General features: G+C 31.7%; 1 protein-coding gene across 1 annotated transcript in view; it reads left to right on the top strand.

Moving 5' to 3' along the window:
- The first annotated feature begins 2,945 nt into the window (after positions 1 to 2,945).
- Positions 2,946 to 18,588, top strand: part of LOC130442646 (uncharacterized) — a 53,890-nt gene continuing 38,247 nt past the window's right edge. The window contains exons 1-3 of the mRNA XM_056776989.1: positions 2,946 to 3,201; positions 5,548 to 5,717; positions 14,746 to 14,906. Of these exons, the coding sequence (XP_056632967.1) occupies positions 5,639 to 5,717; positions 14,746 to 14,906 (240 nt within the window). The 5' untranslated portion in view covers positions 2,946 to 3,201; positions 5,548 to 5,638. The remainder of the gene's footprint in view (positions 3,202 to 5,547; positions 5,718 to 14,745; positions 14,907 to 18,588) is intronic.

The raw sequence follows: 18,588 nt of genomic DNA, 5'->3' as shown, positions 1-18,588 counted from the left end.
ATTAAGCAATGTCAGAGAGGCATTTCAAAATAGATTATACCATTGTATGGAAGTGAATGGTACTCATTTTGAACACTTATTGTAACTTCATAATAAATAGCACAGTTAAAAAGATTAAAGAGTTTGAACTGTTGTACAACCTATTTTAGTACAGGCAAATAAGGTGAAAGTAAATAATAAGTAAAATTTGTGCTCTTAAAAGAAAAATTGTTTATCTCATAAACTAACCACTTTAACCTACAAGTATTATACATTTTTGAAATCAGCTCAAAGAGGAGTATCCAAATTTTACATAAAAAATAAGAAAAGTTATTAAAGGTGGATACTTTTATCTGAAAAGCACTGTACATATAGCTTTTCGCATTTTAAAATTTCAAATGAAATCAAAATCTAGAAATTAGAAAGTTAAGGAGCCGTACTAAAGGATCCGGCTGAAGGTGCAAAGTTTATGGCATTGAATCTTCTTCCTACGAAATCAAAAGAAAGATAGGAAAAGGAATGTGACGTTTTTAAGTCATGGTTGAAAGAGGGAGTCAAAAAATTTTTCTTCCTCAGAAAATCATTTTTCACTCTAACTTAAAGATGGAATATTTTTATTCTCTTTATGTTGTAAGGGACGCGTTTTGAGATTTTTTTGAAGGACGTAAGTAACAATAATCAAAAAGGTATTGCTTATTCTTGACGTCGAATTGTGAGTCATCTTGAAATGGTAATAATTTATGCTATATAAAACGTGTATATTGTTTACTCAAAAACATCTAAGATTTCCTTTATAAAAAGGGTGGACTTCAGTATAAAATATTCACATCATATCTTCATAGAAACTTCAATTCAGCAGATTTTTCATTAAAGTGCCAAAAGCACGGTTTCTGAAACTGCAGCAGAAGTCTTTGTTTGGTACCATTTCTTGAAGTATTAATACGTTGCTTCATATTTCTTTCTCGATTTTTTATAGCACAGCAACAGACAAGTAATATTTGCTGATTCTTCTATATGCATTCTGGTTGTTATACAAATTATTAATTTCAATGAATAAACTGTCAGGTTGATGTTGTTATACATATGTTAATACTTAAGATGGTATAGAAATCGGTCGAAGCTGTACATAATTTCATGCGAAAAGTATGAGAATAAATTAATAAAAATTCAACAACACATTCTGCGGAAGGAGAAAAAATCTCGAGATGTAAGAGGATATATTGAAAAATTCTTAGCCTACTATAGAACCAAACAAAAATTTCAATGTCAAAATATTTTATTACTCAACATATTCTCCTCTTAATAGGATACATTTATTACAGCAAACCTGCAGCGTCTCTAGACCTTTAAAAAAATGTTTCTTCTTGCTCTTTAAATCCGACCTCCTCAGCTTTAATAGGACGGGATGATAGTCGGACGGAGGTAAATCTGGTGAATGAGGGGGTGTTCTAGTAATTCAAACCCCAAATCACGAATTTTTTGCATGGTAACATGAGCTTTGTATGCAGGGGTGTTGTCCTGCAAAAACAAAACAACTTTGGATAGATTTTCGCGTCTTTTCTCTGTGTTGTTCTACCCTTATCCAAAAAATCAATCATGATTACTTCATGGCAATGCAAAAATCTGAAGCAAGAACTCCTGCAGATTTTTGGACACGAAACTTCTTAGGTCTTGGAGAACCAGAGTATCGCTATTCCATTGCACGCTTTTGGTCAACAATCAACAAACATTTGGGGATCCATTTTGCAGCAATTTGTCATGTCATTCTTCTGCGGCTCATGCGAAAATCACATGAGTCGAAAACAGCCTTTACACACAAATTGCATACGATATTTTTTCTACTAGCGAAAATTTCATCAAAATACAGAAGTGCCTAAAGAAGGACTTTTATTGATTCTTTATAAAATATATTATGTATTTATTAATATTTTGAGCATTATAATCAAGATTAATTTTCTTTACACACTACGGCTTAAAAATTTTTTTCTTCCATTTTTTTTAACCATACATAATTTTGATAGAAGTTCATTAGTCTTAAACTTTTTGAGATCAGAAATAGACGGCGCACCAATCAGCTGCGAATTTCACTAAATAGGGAACGCCCGATACAGTTCGATGAATGCCATTCAATTCACTTTGTTTCAGCTATGAGTGAACCAGTATTTTCATTTCTTTCTGGTTAGGTTCACAGACATATTTTCAAATTAAGTTTTGTTATGTCTTAATGTCAAAGAAATTCACAATAGAAAGCGCATAGTCGCGAACTTGCCAATGCTAGGTGTAGTTTTAGTCTCAGGCTTCTATCCTGCCAATGATTTTATTGATGCTGCTCAATTTAGAAACGTTAAAATTTCAATGCAAGTTTATAATATTTGCTTAATGGCTTGTACTTTTATTAACTTTTCATTTCGTATCATTATTTCAAGAATATTTATTATAACGTTAGAAAAATCAGTCTAACAATTTATACTTACATCAAAGTGATCTTTATAAGAATTAGTTGAAGTTGTAGTCGATAAAATCCCTCTCGAGCAAGTTGTAATTACTTTTTTCGTTTTAAAAAACATTTTATAACACCTAAGTAAATTAAATACTAAAAAATTCCGTTTAGAATTTACAAACCTACTATTCAAGGACGTATGTGTATCGTCTTATATAGCGTTTTAGCGGAAAGTTGAAACCAAAAATTTATGATTTTAAATGTGATAATAATTTGAAAACGTATTATAATAATTATATCATTTAAACCCCTATTTTTTAAATTTGTAAATACCCTAATATAAAAGGAAAACAAAAATTTCTACTATTCCTTTAATTTACTGGGGAATATCTATAATATGAATTTTCATTATTAGATCCTTCGTCTGCGCCCTACGATGTCCAATAATACAGACAATAACCAGATATTACCGCGCTTGCACCCTTTTTCACGAAGCCAAAGAAATTTCATATCTGTCGCGTGAAGTAACCGAACGCAAACTTTTATTCGGAAAGTGGTGTTTTCCTCGGAAAATGCAGTAAACGTGGCACTCTCTAATTTCCCGCGTTTTACTAGACATAGTTGATATTTCATGATGAGTAAAACAATTGGTCGAAAACACCGGTTGCCGGACTTTTGAAATAAATATTATTATTGATCGTAAATTTCAATCAACTTTTAGTATGTATTAGTTTGGCCTGGTTTTATTGTGTTGATAGGAACTACAACGGACGCAATTATTCGTAAGTTAATAAATTATTATTATCAATTAAATTATTGCTTGTACTCCAATTAAAAATTGGATAAAACCATTGGAATATAAATTCGACAACAAAAACTGTAGTAAAAGATAAATATACTAAATTATATAAAAAAATAATTTTTTAATAATTTCTCAAGAAACATATAATTCATCTACAAAAACCTTTTTTCAAAAAATTTCTACGTTCACACAAGGTTTTCTGTTTTTTAGTACCAATTATATTTTTCATTAAATTACTTATCGTTTCCAATTCTCTATTTCATAATCTATTGTAGCTACTTATCTGTACGAATTTGGATTATGGTATTCCATATTTCATACCACAATTAATTCCATGAGTAGTCATGCTTTTATTTTATTTATCTTTGTTGTCTCTTCCGTGTTCTGTATCAAAATAATATAGGACTTTTTGTCAATATATGTGAAAAATACGTCATTATAATTTCATAATAAAAGATTATTTCTACTTCCTTCTTTAGTCCAGGTGAATCACCTATATCTTTTCGACGTTTTTCTGCCTATATGTACTACTAAGTTGTTCTAACATTTTCGAGCTGCAAATATTATTTTCAATTATTTTTTTTACATAACTGTTGAAGATTTAGCTTACTTACAGTGTTAGTATAATTTTTCATACCAGGCACTGTCTTTAACGATTAAAATATAACAAAGAAGCGGTTCCTCTTACAAAGTATCATAATATGCTGTCAAAAATATTAAATTCAACATATAAACAATTATAATATATTTATTTGTCCATCTAATTATTACTTCACTTAAATTAATAGATTCTAAATTATTAATCACATTGATACTAAGGCCGCTTGACATGGTGCAAGACAGCGTACAAGAAATTACATGCAATTTCATGCAAGGTTAATATATTGCATAAATGAATATTGCACGTCGCTTGATATTATGCAAGTCTTTTTCCATTGCATTATGGCTGCCATTAACAAAAATTCCATTAGTAAAAGCAAACAAATTCCTAACCTCAATTTTTGTTTAATATTTTGTGGCCGGTTTGATAATGAGAATAACAAAACTAAGTAAGTGACGAAGTAAATAATTGGTCAGTGAATCGCTGTCAATAATTATATCTGCGGCTGTCTTACTTATAGAGCCTGATGGGCAGGTTGGTTGTTAAGCCAAAAGTAACTAGATTTGTAACTAGAATTGCAGCTTGCCCGCAATAAAAATGACACAAAACCGATAATGTTGCAAATGCGAGATCTTGCATGGAACAGCTTCACTTCATCGGCGTATGCTTTTGATCAAGATATATTGCGTCTTGCATTGCATTGCAAGTGGGGATTGCACCTCCCACTTTTAGATATAAGAGGAGATCTTACTGTCAGGGTAGTCGTAAAGACGAGATGTAACCAGTCTTAGTTCGATCGTTAGAAGTATATATCAATAAACAAATCATAAACTGAATACAGTCTTTATCATTTTAACATTTCGGTCCTTCGAATACAAGCAACAACTGTCATTAACACCCGCGTTTCAAATTTTATACCTACCACGATAGTTTGAAGCTATCTGACCCAATGGAAATTTGTCGCGTGCTCTTTTCTGTAACATTTCACTGATGTGTTAGTTCCAATCTTTGTTTCGGTAATAAATATACCTTCATATGAATATGCTTCAGTCAGTAAAAGCATGAAAGTACTTATGAGATGTGTAGCTGGGATTGAATCGAATGCAATGTATTTGGAATTATTCATTTGAAACATGACATACATGAATGATAATAAACTGAAAAACAATTAGACTCAATAACATAAGAAGGTAGTAAATATATCACATGTATATATGTGCTCCCATTATTTTCTTGCTCGTCTTCCTTCCACAAAGCGTTTAACTAATGCCTGTATATTCTTCATTTATTTTTATTTCACTATACTGTGTCATTCATTTCTCCTGCAATACCTTCAATACAATTGAACCAATAATTATTGTAAATGATGTGTAAATAATATTTATGTGTGAGAGACGAATTGGTTGTGAAAAGTAAGGAGTATGTAAGGAAAATATTTTCAATTTCCTGTTTCTTAATTTTAGATGTTTTCTTCTTGTGAATATCATTTATTCAAAAACATTTTTAAAATCAATAAAATACTTAATGTGATGGGCCGTCCAGAGTTCTATTGTTGTGGTAGCTTAGTGTATTCTTCAATCAATCAATAAGAAATATTATAAGCAACAAACGAAAAAATTTACCACACCCGTAAATTTACGAACATTATCAATCTTAATGTCTGAAAGAACTTTTTGGCGAAAATTCGATTATACATGAAAATAAAATGTTTTGTACGGTTTCTAGTATCAGTCTATTAATCTGACAGAAAACGGATGAAGATTGACACAGAGGTTGATGACTACATAAACTGATATCATCGGTCATCGCCAATAAGATGCCTGTTTTAAGAAAAAGAGCGCAGGGGGACAATAAATTTGTGAATGGGTTGTTTATACATTCAAACCCCCCTAGACGTAAGTAGGAATTTATTTTTTATTATAATTATTTCATAATTTTCATTGTTTTTACAATTTATTTAGTTGTTAATGATTAGAGATATACGTATTTATGAGCTCGAGAACTAAAAAACACAGTTTTTTAATGTTTATAATAATAATAATAATTTTGATAACCAACAATCAGACTGTACCCCATTTTGACAATACCACACCAAATATCGCCGATAAAGCGTCGGGCACAAGCCCCATATGTCATCCAAAATTACCTAAGCTGAGGACCAACAAAAAAAATAACAGAAGTAGACTCATTAATAGGAAGCCTCTGCACCGTCAACAATACGCTCGAGTGGCTTCATTCACTTATGGTTCTGTTGCAGTACTCTGTCTACTTAATCAGCACATATCTTTAACAATAACACCAACAAAAAATTCTGGTGGCAGCGCCGCCTAGAATGTTCCAACGATACCATTACGAGCGAGCTAGGACGCCTAACGGAGTATAAGAATTATGCACAACCCTCTAAACGCCTGAAAAACAACATCAGAAAAATATTCAACAAAATATGTACTCACACAGCATCCAGAACATCAACAACATTTGTGTGAGTATATTAATCTGCTTCAGCAGAAGCTGAAAGCGAAAGCCAAACGTTTACCAAGTGCATTAAGTGCACAAAGAAGAAGCTATAGAATAACACTTTTCATGGCAACCAAAATGCATTTTACAGGAAACGCCCAATAACAACACCAATCCAGCTATGCCCTCGAAACAGACGTTGGAGTAGTATTAGTCCTCATTGTGGTCAACTCCCAAAATCCACAAGATAAATGCCGACTGGATAGCAGCCGAAGAGATGAGATTAAATATTGCTCCGATGCAGTTTGATTATTTCACACTAAAAGAAATCACTCGTAATCCCAAGTACTAACTGGAAAGCATCGGGAGTTGATAATAGCCAAAACTTCTGCTATAAGAAATTCCCGAGGTATGCAGGAAATAAGTGAAGCAATTTTCTCACCTCCTACAGAACGTAGAAGATATCCCAACAGCACTGGGCTCCACTCATTTGCTCCCAGACGGATGACCCCGCTCAATACAGACCTATCACTTGCCTACCCATTTTATTGGTTTGATATGTGTACACAATACAATTTACAAAGTATACAATATACAGATACAATTTTAGTTAACCATTTTTTTAATTCTCATTTTGTAATTGAGTTTCATTTTCTTTCTCAATTATAACAATAATATAAAAAAATAAAAAGAATATTTATAATTTTTTTATCCCATTTCTTTGCGAGACGCCAAAAATCCTTCTAGAAAAAATCATCTAGTGTGTGATAGATAATAAAGCCAGTATTGATTCAGTTGCAAGCACTTTTCTTCATTCGTTTTAATAATTTTTTCAGATGGTTGTACATATCAAAACAAAACCGTAATTCTCTCTAATGCCCTTCCAAATTCGTCAAATAAGTATTGATTTACTATAACTCAGAAATATCTAGGGCCAGGTCACACTCAGATGGAGCATAACCCTATCCACAGTGGATTCAAGTGAAAATATTATATAGCTACTAAAAAGGAGTCATGCAGGAATCCTTACGACGTTATAAAATCAGAATATAGTTTTTTCAAGAATTATGCACACCCTAATACATAGGTATATAAAAGCAGACGACATCCTATAGATAGTACCATCTCTTGGTTCATTAGCACTACTATACGTACATTAAACAACAGTTTCCTTACTGCTTTTGGCGTTATACTTCAAATTCAACTCTTTCGAAACAGTTCAATGGAGTTGTATCAACCAAAATGATCGTGATTATAATGATCATGATCGTGGCAGAGAAAACATCACTTTGAATGTTCAGATACGGAATTATCAAAGAAGATCCGTTCCTAAGTCATGACCAACCCTGGGATAAGCCTCAGGATGTTGCATCGAAGAAATTTAGCTTTGAGAAAAACTTCACCTCAATAATAAACTCTGAAAGCAATTGGGATCAATATATCATACACGAAATGAACAGAATGGATGGATCAAAAACAGCAGACGGAAATGGAATAGAACAAACATTCTTATAGAGGAAAAGAAGGGAAATTAAATAGCCGATAATCTCGCTAAAGCGGGGGCAGATAAGCCCTTCATGGGACACGAACCCTTCTGTGATGTCAGCTACAGAACAAGGGAAAAAGCACTGGAAAAGAAGGTATATATAAGCAAAACCAATTATTGGGATAACCTACTGCTGAGATAGCCAAAGACTCTTCTGGGAAACTATAACCAGAGTGGATCTGCTGAATGTATCAATCTAAGTAAGAATAATCTACGAACCCTAACAGGAGTGTCGCCTCAACAAACACCTGAAGACGCTAGCTAGCAGATAATGCGGTGTGCATATTTTGTTGCTCAGAGGAAGAAATCTCTATCCACATTCTCTCGAAGTGTGAAACACTAAAGAACTCCAGAGCACTACATCTGGGTGCGTATGAAATAGAAGACGAAGATCTCTGGCAATTAAAGCCATACCACATTCTAGACTTTTTAAGAAAAGTGGGATTGATGGTTGAGCTGTAAACACTGGGTTCTCAAGTATCGCAGCAAGATAGAGGAGCACAATAGATCCTTTGGGTCGCAGTATATACGGGACCCCAAGTCTATAAATACATGTAAATTACATGTAAAAAGTTGTTCATACGATATAAAATTACTTCTTTTATTTTTTCTTTCGTAAATTATTTGGTGACCACACCACACCACCAACAACGTAACAAAAGCTTTTTAAAAAACCTTATACCTATTCAAATCAAATTATTCAGCAAAAATGTATTGTAGGGGTTTGTAAATCTATTGTAGTTTCTTTTGTTATGTGTAACACTATACGCTAATCAGTAAATTACATAAATTTAATGGTTGAAATATGATAAATTTTCAAATAAAAAGAATCAGATGACAATATCATGAAAATAACGAATTAACCTTAAATACAGTTATTTATTATATAAACAATATCTAAACACGACGCATTGCAACTCAAGATTATTGGGCAATGCGCTATAACCTGTTATATTGAATTAAAAAAAGTTATTGCAACGGCTTCGCTACATATTCAAAAAATGGAAGAATATATCCCACCTATATATTCAAATATTTTCAATCCATAGTAAGCAACATGCATGCCTTGATGGTCAATTGATGAGTCAATATGATAAAACAAGTTACTATCATGCTTTTCCCATGATATCAATTCATTGCCACCGAACAAGGCGTTTATGTCGAAATGGGCTGAACGCAAACATTTATTAAACAAAGTATAACTAAATACTTTAATAATAATAGGTACGGTCGGCACAATCCAAATGTCAACAAATTGACTAATATTTAACAAACCGAAAATAAAATAAGACAACTGCATAAAAGATAATAGAATATTCGAATATGTGACACTGGTATCACAGCTATTAGACTGTGTTATAAGGTATTGTTATTATGATATTCGTTTGATTTGTTTGTGTTTTTTTATTGTTCAGATATTATATAAATACGGGCATAGGGACAAGAATTATATTTTTATTTTATCATTGAGAAAAATAATAAGGGAAATATTTGTATCAAGTTTCGTTAGAATAATATTTCAATGCACAAGTGGTTTAGACCTAGCCGACCAAATACCGTAACAAATTCAGAAGAATAGAGATAATTTTTATCTAAAAGATATGCAAAGATCACAATAAGGTTATTTAAAAAATTTTTTTATAGAACGTGAATAATCCTGAGCAATATATGAGGTGTTTCTAGTAGTTTTTTATTCTTAATAATATGGCAGATTTACAATACATAGAATGGCTCTCATAAAACACGTGCTCAGCAAGTGAACATGAGGGTATAATTTATTGTTTCTTTTGTGAAATGATCTTATTATTAAGAGATCTTTTATATTCAATAATGTATTGTGTTAATTTGAACAAGGTATTTTATGAAATATTAGTTAGTTAGCCAATTTATTTTACTAAAAATTGATTTCATTGTATTTCGTCAAAGATTCTGGATTAGGGATAACTGATTTTATATAAAGTATAGAAGCTTGGTTTGAAAAGAAATGAAGAATATGAGTTTTCGTAAAAAGTTTTTTCCAGTATATTTATTTCCCTTTTGGCTGTGCAAACTTAATTTAATTGTCAAGAACATCGCCAGTTGGTTGAGGCTGTATTTTTTCGAGAAGCTCTTTTAGGAAACAGAGAACTGAGCTTTTCGCAGAATGTATGCCAAGTTACAATAAATCATATGTTGAAAGCTTACAAAAAGATTATGATGACGTTACGAAAAAAATAATGCGCCGGATGTTTGATGAATATTTATAATATATTATTCAATAAATATAATTATAATAATGAAATTATATTTATGTATTTATTTTACATGAATTCGTAATATGTTCCAAAACTAATTCATAGATAGAATTTAACAATCAGAAAATATAGAATTGAAACAAAAATCCGTTCAGGATCAATCTTTACTTACATGTGTTGACAATTACTGGACATTTCCATCATAGATAAAATTTATGCTATTTGTATGTAATATAATTTACAATTTAAAAAAGTAAATAGATATCGAAGGTCTCCAGATTTCTCGACTAGCATTAGTAAGCTTGACTGTTTTAGTTGAAACTTTCTCGTCAACAACGGGAACCATCCTAAACGCGAGGCGTCTGAATATTTATGCAGAAAATCTGATGATAAAACTGCGATTATGCTGCGATAACGATTATGCGGCTATACCAAAGGTCAGGGACCCCTAGGAGGTTATAACCTAAGGATGTGATCGTTTGTACGAACAGGAGGGCTCAGTCCATCAACTACAATTTTTCAAGCAGGGATATATGCAATTTGAGCTTATGCTGGATACTTAATCAACCAAAAGCATGAGATCAAACACATATATACATCTACTGTACAGTCCCCAGTCACTTCTGGAATGGTATAAGACTGTATTGAGCGGCTTGAGAAACCCTTGAAGTATGACAAGGGTAGATAAGTTAGCAAAAAGTGTACGGATACGATATCGATCTCCCAATTCTCGTTCCTGATGGCTTTATTAAAAGTATAATCGACATAAAAGCTGGAGACAGCTTTTTGAAACTAGAAAGAACTCACCTAAGAGTGTTCATCGCTTTATTACTGACCCCTGGTATACGGCAAAGCATCGAAATATATTTTCTATGACATCAAATATTCATATTATTAAACATGAGAATTGATAATGGTCATGACTTTATGACTTGACCTAAACACAAAAACTTAATTTTGTCCGAAAATCGCGTTTTCTGCGATAATAAATATTTTTTATAGACATTTGAGTATCGTTGATGATTGCCTACGCGTTTTAATTTCATACTATATATAATAATTTAGTAAGAAATAATTACCATGGTGTGAGTCAATGTCAAAGAATAGTTTTTCAGTAATGCAATTGTAGGTAAATTTGAATTTGAATTTGAATCTGGCTTTTTATTCATTTATTCTATCAATTTAAATTTTTTCCACAACAAAGAGAACAAATTTCCTTTGAATAAGCTAATAAAATTTTTTGTCCATCTGAAAAGCACTACGTTCTTTGAAATAATGTGAAACTTAGAAGTTTAATAACCTCTTAATGATTATATATAATTACAAAGGCTTCCTTTCAAATCGATATTGTATGAAACTCGATCTTTACATAAGGAAATAGAAAGACGACGCAATAGGTTTATACAATTAAATGCAGATTAGAACCCTTAATTTCTGATGTCTAATCAATTGAATACCTACATTTATACAAAAAGAAATTTGTAGCTTGCAATTTTAAGCTGAAATATTCATTAACCTACAATTAGGTAGTAATTCATATTACTTTTTGATTTTTTACGGACTATTCCTACATGTATGTCTTCTTTTGTATATGATATTTGCCTTACTCTTTATGGAAATAAGGCGCCTTTAAAGAGTGGTTATGTTGTCGAGAATTGGTGAAAACATCGTATATATTTTGTGATGTTTGTTACATTTTTGGTCAATTTTTGTGATTGACTTGTGACATATACTTATATACTTTATTCGTGGATTGGGATTAAAGTCGATAACAGGTATAACTTTTCGAAGTTTCAGAAATGCCTGTCGTGTCTGTTCGATGTGGAAATTTATGTCAAAGTTTATGATCATAAATATTCTTTTTTTTTGCCCTTATATTTGAATCCATTGTTTTGCTTTGATGAATAATTGTAAGTCCGGAAAGTTATCAGTGATTAAGGCCCAGTCATCAGCATAATAGATATTTTTAATCTACACTCCATTAACCACAACTCCATCTCCAGGTCTTCCAGAGCTTTCTTAAAAATTACCTCCGAATATAAATTGAACAAAGTGGAGACATCACATATCCTTGTCTTACTCCCCCTTTGTTTTTATGGTTTTGGACATAGTATTATCTATTTTTACTTTTGCTGTTTGGTTCTAAGATACATTTTCAATGCATCAAACGTCCTTCTGATCTATGTAGAGTTTCTTGAGGAGTTGCATTAGTTTATGGCATCTTTTATTTAGTCATAGCAATTCTGGACTGATACTTGCAAAAGGCAACTAATGCTTCTTGTGTACCTAATCCTTGTTTACACTTAAATTGTGAATATCTTATATCTCTGTCGCATTTCTTCTTCTTATGACGCCGTCTCCCTACAAAGGTTGACGATTCAAATGGCTATTGTCGCATGGGAAATGATTTGTCCTAGGTACTGCAACTTTCTCTCCTTGATTGTCGTGAGAAGTTCTTTATGTTTACTATTTGCTGTAGGACCTCTATGTTTGTCTTATATTTCGTCCAGGACATCCGCAGCATTTGCCTTTAGGCGTACATTTCGACTTATCAATTTTCTTCTCTGTGGTCCAACTTTCGCATCCGTATAGAAGAACAGGAAAGATGTAACAGCGAAGCATTATGGTCCGGAGTTCCAGGCTGAGATTGCGGTTTGCCAGAAGTGTCCTCATATTATTCAGAGTTTTCTGCACTTGCTCAATTGTTGATCTGATTTAAATTGTGGTCTTGGACGTATTCATATGAAGGCCGAATTGCTACTATATTCTACAATAACGTCCATAAGAGATTGATATTATTTAGATAAAAACGGGCTGGTTTGTGATTTGTCACTTTCATTCTGTTGGGATTGGGGATTAGGTAACGACTTACTTGTTTAATTATTGGAGGAATTTATGTTATTTGAAGATAGAGATTTGGAAGTGTGTCTTTAAAAATCAAAGATCAGAGAGAACCAACGTGTACAACATTTTGTAATATTTTTTAGGTCTAAATGGATGGCATCCACTGTTGATTTTCTTTGCCTAAAGTCTTATTGATACTCCCTTATTTTTGGTTCTAAAAATTTTTCATTTTTTCATCTATTATTGTTGTTAATATTTTATATACTATGTTAAGCAAACTAATTCCTCTATAATTGTTACATATATTGGGATTTCCTAGATTATTTATATAATCAATCCAGTAGATTACTCTCTCGGCATTGTTTCTGATTCCCATGAATGTTCTGCGACCTAGTTTATCCCCTCCGTATTTTATTATCTCATTCACTATTTCATCTGACCCTCCTGTTTACTGTATTTCAATTTGTTGATTATGCCATTGCATTCTACTTCTGTCGGTTTTCCTTCATATTCTTCATTAGCACTTATATTATCTTCTCCGTTCCTACTTTCTTCCTCTGTTAATAAAGTTTTGAAATTCAAACTTGATTCTTTTCTTTTACTATTGGCTATAGTTCGTTTTCTATTGTTTCTTTATATATTTATATAATTCCACATTATTTTTCCGATGATTTATTACTATAATTCAGTCATTTTATTCACTTTGTTCTTATTATTTTTGATCTTTTTTTATTTATATTATTTATATATTTATCATCGAGTTCGTAACCATTTTAACTTAGCTTCTTTTATTTCTTTAACTCCTTTGTACCTTCCTGATCAAGAATGTTACAAAGCTAGTCCATAGAACAGTAAGCTTGACCACGACCTGCTAGCGCTGCAGACAGTTCATAATGACCGGAAATGTCTTCTAGATTGGACCATTCCTCATCATACATACGAACTGGTTGAGGTTGTACTTATTAAAATATGCTTTCTATAATAAAAAGTGGAATTATTATGAACCAGACAAATATAAAATTAAATAAACATTTACAGTGTTAAAGTAGATGCGTAGTGAAAGAATATCAATAATAACTTTACAGGAAACTACGAAAAAATAAAGACATATCAGCACTTTTAACTTCAATAACATATTCGAAAGAACTCTAAAATATTAGTATTTTTTGTCTCGTAAACAGTTTAAACATGGTTTATAGAGGTTAAATACGTGTAGGTACAATGTCGTTGGCAGTCTTATTAGTTTCTCGCGTGACATGTGTTATAATAAGCAATTGAATGATGAAAGAGAACTTAAATTGCGACTAACATGAACTGTCACCTTGTAGACTTACTTTAATGTAAGAAAGCGACTCACCCTGAACAAGCCTTGGTTTGTTTTATTAAATGATTGACATAAGCACGATATCACTCTAATGTATTTTTTCTCTCAGTTATCACTTCTGTTGTATATTCATTTCCAAAACTATCAGTATTTGTTAATACATGCCGATTATTAGGTTTTGTGTTGTGGACAATGTTTTTTTAGAAAGTATCAGAACAAACAGTCTAAAGCCGATAAATTGGGAAATACCCATATATCGTCTCTTCTTTTAATTCATCTGTCTTTAAAAACTTCGAACAGCCAAACAGTCCACTAAAATATAGTCGCAGTACCGCTCTTTTTCTCCAAGAAAAAATTTATTTTGATACCTATGTCGGCCATGCGGCTTTGGGTTATTCCAATTCTGTAGGCACTATGCATTACAGTTCCTAATACTCAAAGTATCTTTAAATAGAACAAACATTCTCATTTTAAAATATTACTACTTGGCTATGTGATTAATTCCAAATGTTTTTCAGTTTTACAACTGAATTCTGCTTATATTAGGCAGCTGATTAGACAAGGTGATGTGGAAAAACTGGAACATGCCGTCCTAGAGGGACAAGGAAAAAAGTTAATAGGAGAATATTCGCCCGATTACAAGACCAGAACTTTCCTCAAATCGATACCAGCTCTAATGGTATGTTATTATGTTATTATCATGTCATTAATTTTCTCGCTTTAAATGACGAGTAGAAGATGATTGAAAGGAATATGATGTTTTCATAAATTTAGCAAGAATAGTCTATTGATGATATTTTCTTTTTAACATAGGTACTTAAACCAATAAAAAAATTGGTGAACTATTTAATAATATCTCGTGAATAATACATTTGATTTTTGTATGAAACTATTTTGCATTTTTATTATTGTGTATAAATATTTTTGATTAAATTAACTTAATTTCACTCTCATAAAGATTTTCTGTAAAATGAATCATTTAAATGAGCCTAATGTCAAATGAGATGTCAAATGTAAGATAGGTCCGATAGCTCAATGGTTCGTGGGCGCCACTTACAATCCTTTGGTTGTTAGGGATGTAAATAAAAAAATTGTTTCAAACAAGACACTAACGGGAAGTGAGTAGTACGGTACGAGATAGATGTTCATAGGCGAGGCGACGAAGGAGTCGAGTCCAGATTATCCAATCGAAAACCGTAATAACTTCACGAGCGTATACCGCAATATATTTTTCTTCATACTGTTTTCGATTTTAAATAAAAAGCAAAATTATATTATATGAAATGTTATATTTGACAATTTTACTGAAAAATAGCTCTTATTATTCTCTTAAAAAAATAAAAATTAACTAAGGTAAAATTGTAAACAAACGCAGACATATTGGAATGGAATTTTTGGAAATATTTTCCGAAAGAATGGCTGATAATTGAAATAAAATAATTCTGGTATCAGTAGTTGCACCATTACTGTTAACATTGAAACATTAGAATAAAAGTTTAGTTATTGATGTTAATTGATTTTTTATTCCTAATTATTTCAAACGGGATTGGAAGAATTTATTTAAGAGTACTGTAAAGTACAAGGATACAGTAAAGTGCCATTTTCCGAACGCAAATTAGTACTCTGAAGTCGACTTTACAGTACAGTATGACAAAAAAATATTTTCAATCTTATATAACAAAATTGAGTAAAAAACAATCGATAACAATAAGGGATCGGAAGAATATGTGAGAAATTTTCATTTTAAAGTACATGACACAGCATAATAATAAAATCAGTATCAGACATCTATTTTTATTTTTTAATAAAATTTGAAGTAATCGATATATTACAGAGTTCTTAAAAAAATTCCACAATTTGACTTTAACAATTTGTTTCATTATGTTACAAAAAATGGAAAAATTAGTTTGCTTTCGGATTTATATGACTGTAATACACATCCGATCTGATCCTTAATATGAAATAATTTGACTGCATTTTGTATTATCTGGATATATTAGTGGCAGGTCCGTAGATATACCGTTATACCGTCTTCAGCTTCACAAATGTGCAAATTGATTGAGAACCAATCCAACCCAATCATCAAACTTTTTGTTCCTGAGATTGATGATGGGTTCGTAACAAATGAAAAACTTGATTTTGTTGTATAAATACTGGAGTACCAGATCCATTTTCGGTTTCCTTGAAGTCCCACTAAAATTGCGATAACATTCAAACAATATGAATTTTTAAAAGATGATTATGTCCATGTAGTGTGTTTGACGGAATAAATAATTCTACACTACTATCTGAAGGTCAGGGGCGGTTCATTGCCAATGATTAACAATCAATTAACAGGGACAACTTATATAATCTAAAGATAGTAAAAATGAATTTTTCAATCGATTTTTCAACAAAAAGGTACTCTTTGTTTAGTTCAATAAAATTTATGGATTAGGACGTAGGTTTTCAGATCGTCGTACAGGCAAGCCGTTCACCATAAAGAGACATTATGAAGAAAATTATCATAAATTGTTATTAATTATGAAAAAATTTAAATGTAGAAAAATTTAGTTGGTTAGCCTGCAACTTATCAAATAAAAACAAGACAAACTATAATAAACCTAGAACTTCTACACATCTCTGGAGTTTATAGAGGATATTTCCTTTAAGTTGAAAGATCGTATCAAGATTCTGCCTTATAGTTTATTATATCGATCATTTCATTCCTTGTGTTTACCGTTGTTGCAATTAAGGAGAGCGTGGGAAATCATTTTGGAGAAATTCTTATTAATTAATAAAAAAATATGGACCTAATAAATTATCAGCCACTATTCCTGCGCACACATCAATACAAAATCGATGTTGCTTCTTTGTTTAAATAGCAGCCCACAAATGTGAATTATGGGAATTAATAAAACTGTCTCGTGTAAAACCATCTTCATCAGTAAACAGTACTTCTGCAACAAATGTATTATCAACTCGTTGTCTATCTAGAAAACAACGAGTGTAGGCTAGTTTTGCTGGATAATCCTCTACTTCCATGTCATGCACTTTTTAGATGTGCTCCTGGAGAATCCTATGAATACTTTGTCGTTGATAGGTTAAAGTAATGTAATGTAATATAGTACAAATGTTTATTTATTAATTCATTAGTTCTCCAAGAAACGTTTGATTGTGTCTTAATACCTCCTGTAAGTATTTCCATTAAATAATTACAATTTATGAATATTTTCTTCAGAATGTCTCTTTATGGCGAAAGGTTTCGTTGGCATGTACAACAGAAACCATTTGTACAGCATTATGAACGATCTTAGTTATAAGTTTTACGAAAATGATACTCTACCATTCAAAAACAAAAGTAAAGGCAAACCAAAGAATATCAAAATGCTTCCAGACTAACACAGTACTAAAACAGGGAGATTAGTTATCCACTACGCTGTTCACTATAGTACGTGACATCGGTTTGAACAGGGACACTAAAAACAAGAACAATGCAACTAATGGCATACGCTGATGATGTAGTAATTCTTTCAACATCGGAAAACGATCTTAAGGAAGCCTTCATAAAAACGGCAGAGACAATGAATCAATCAATGAACATTAATCGAAGTTGATGATAATGACAATATCATAAAGAAAAAGAGCAATGAGAAGTTTGTCAATTCAACTGAACGAAGAAAAGACAATGAGTTTAAATAAGATCAAAATTATGTATATCTTGAGATGGTTATCAAGCATCAAGTTGTATGCATTTTTGAAAAAATTTTAAATTCATAGGATTCATAGGATTCAAAATTCAATATTCAAAGTAACGTTAATAGAAATATTGAATTGAATCAATGTTAACCATTGGGCACGAGCCGCCCCTGTCCTTCAGATTAGTAGTGTAGAATTATTTATTTCGTCAAACACACTACAGGGACATACGTGAACATCCATTGAAAATATACTTAAATATAAGTTCTGTTTCCGCAACTTTAAATGCCTATAACTTAGAAACAAGGGGTCGTATGTGAATTTTTTTATGTAACAGCGTTATTTTCATCCATTCACTCGCGAATTTTTTGCATTAAGTCCCGGAGCGTCCTGTATATCTGCCACTTGTGGATGGTTGTAGCTTATTCATCTAAAAGAAGGCGAATATTTTCGTAGATTTCTTTCATTGTCATTAAATGGGCTAATGGTATAGAGATGGTTTTAAAATTCCATTATGTAATAACACAGATTTTAAACTATATTTCGATGAATCTACTAACAAACACCATTCCCAAAGAGAATGCATTCAACCATGCATCGATATCAGTATATACATACAACGCGTTTTCCATATTGTAAAATGTAAAAGATTATTAATCTGAAATGTGTAATTTCTCTTTGGT

Source organism: Diorhabda sublineata, chromosome 1 (assembly GCF_026230105.1).
Source record: "Diorhabda sublineata isolate icDioSubl1.1 chromosome 1, icDioSubl1.1, whole genome shotgun sequence".
Classification (NCBI taxonomy): Eukaryota; Metazoa; Arthropoda; class Insecta; order Coleoptera; family Chrysomelidae; genus Diorhabda; species Diorhabda sublineata.
This window is presented reverse-complemented; position numbering and strand designations above follow the sequence as displayed.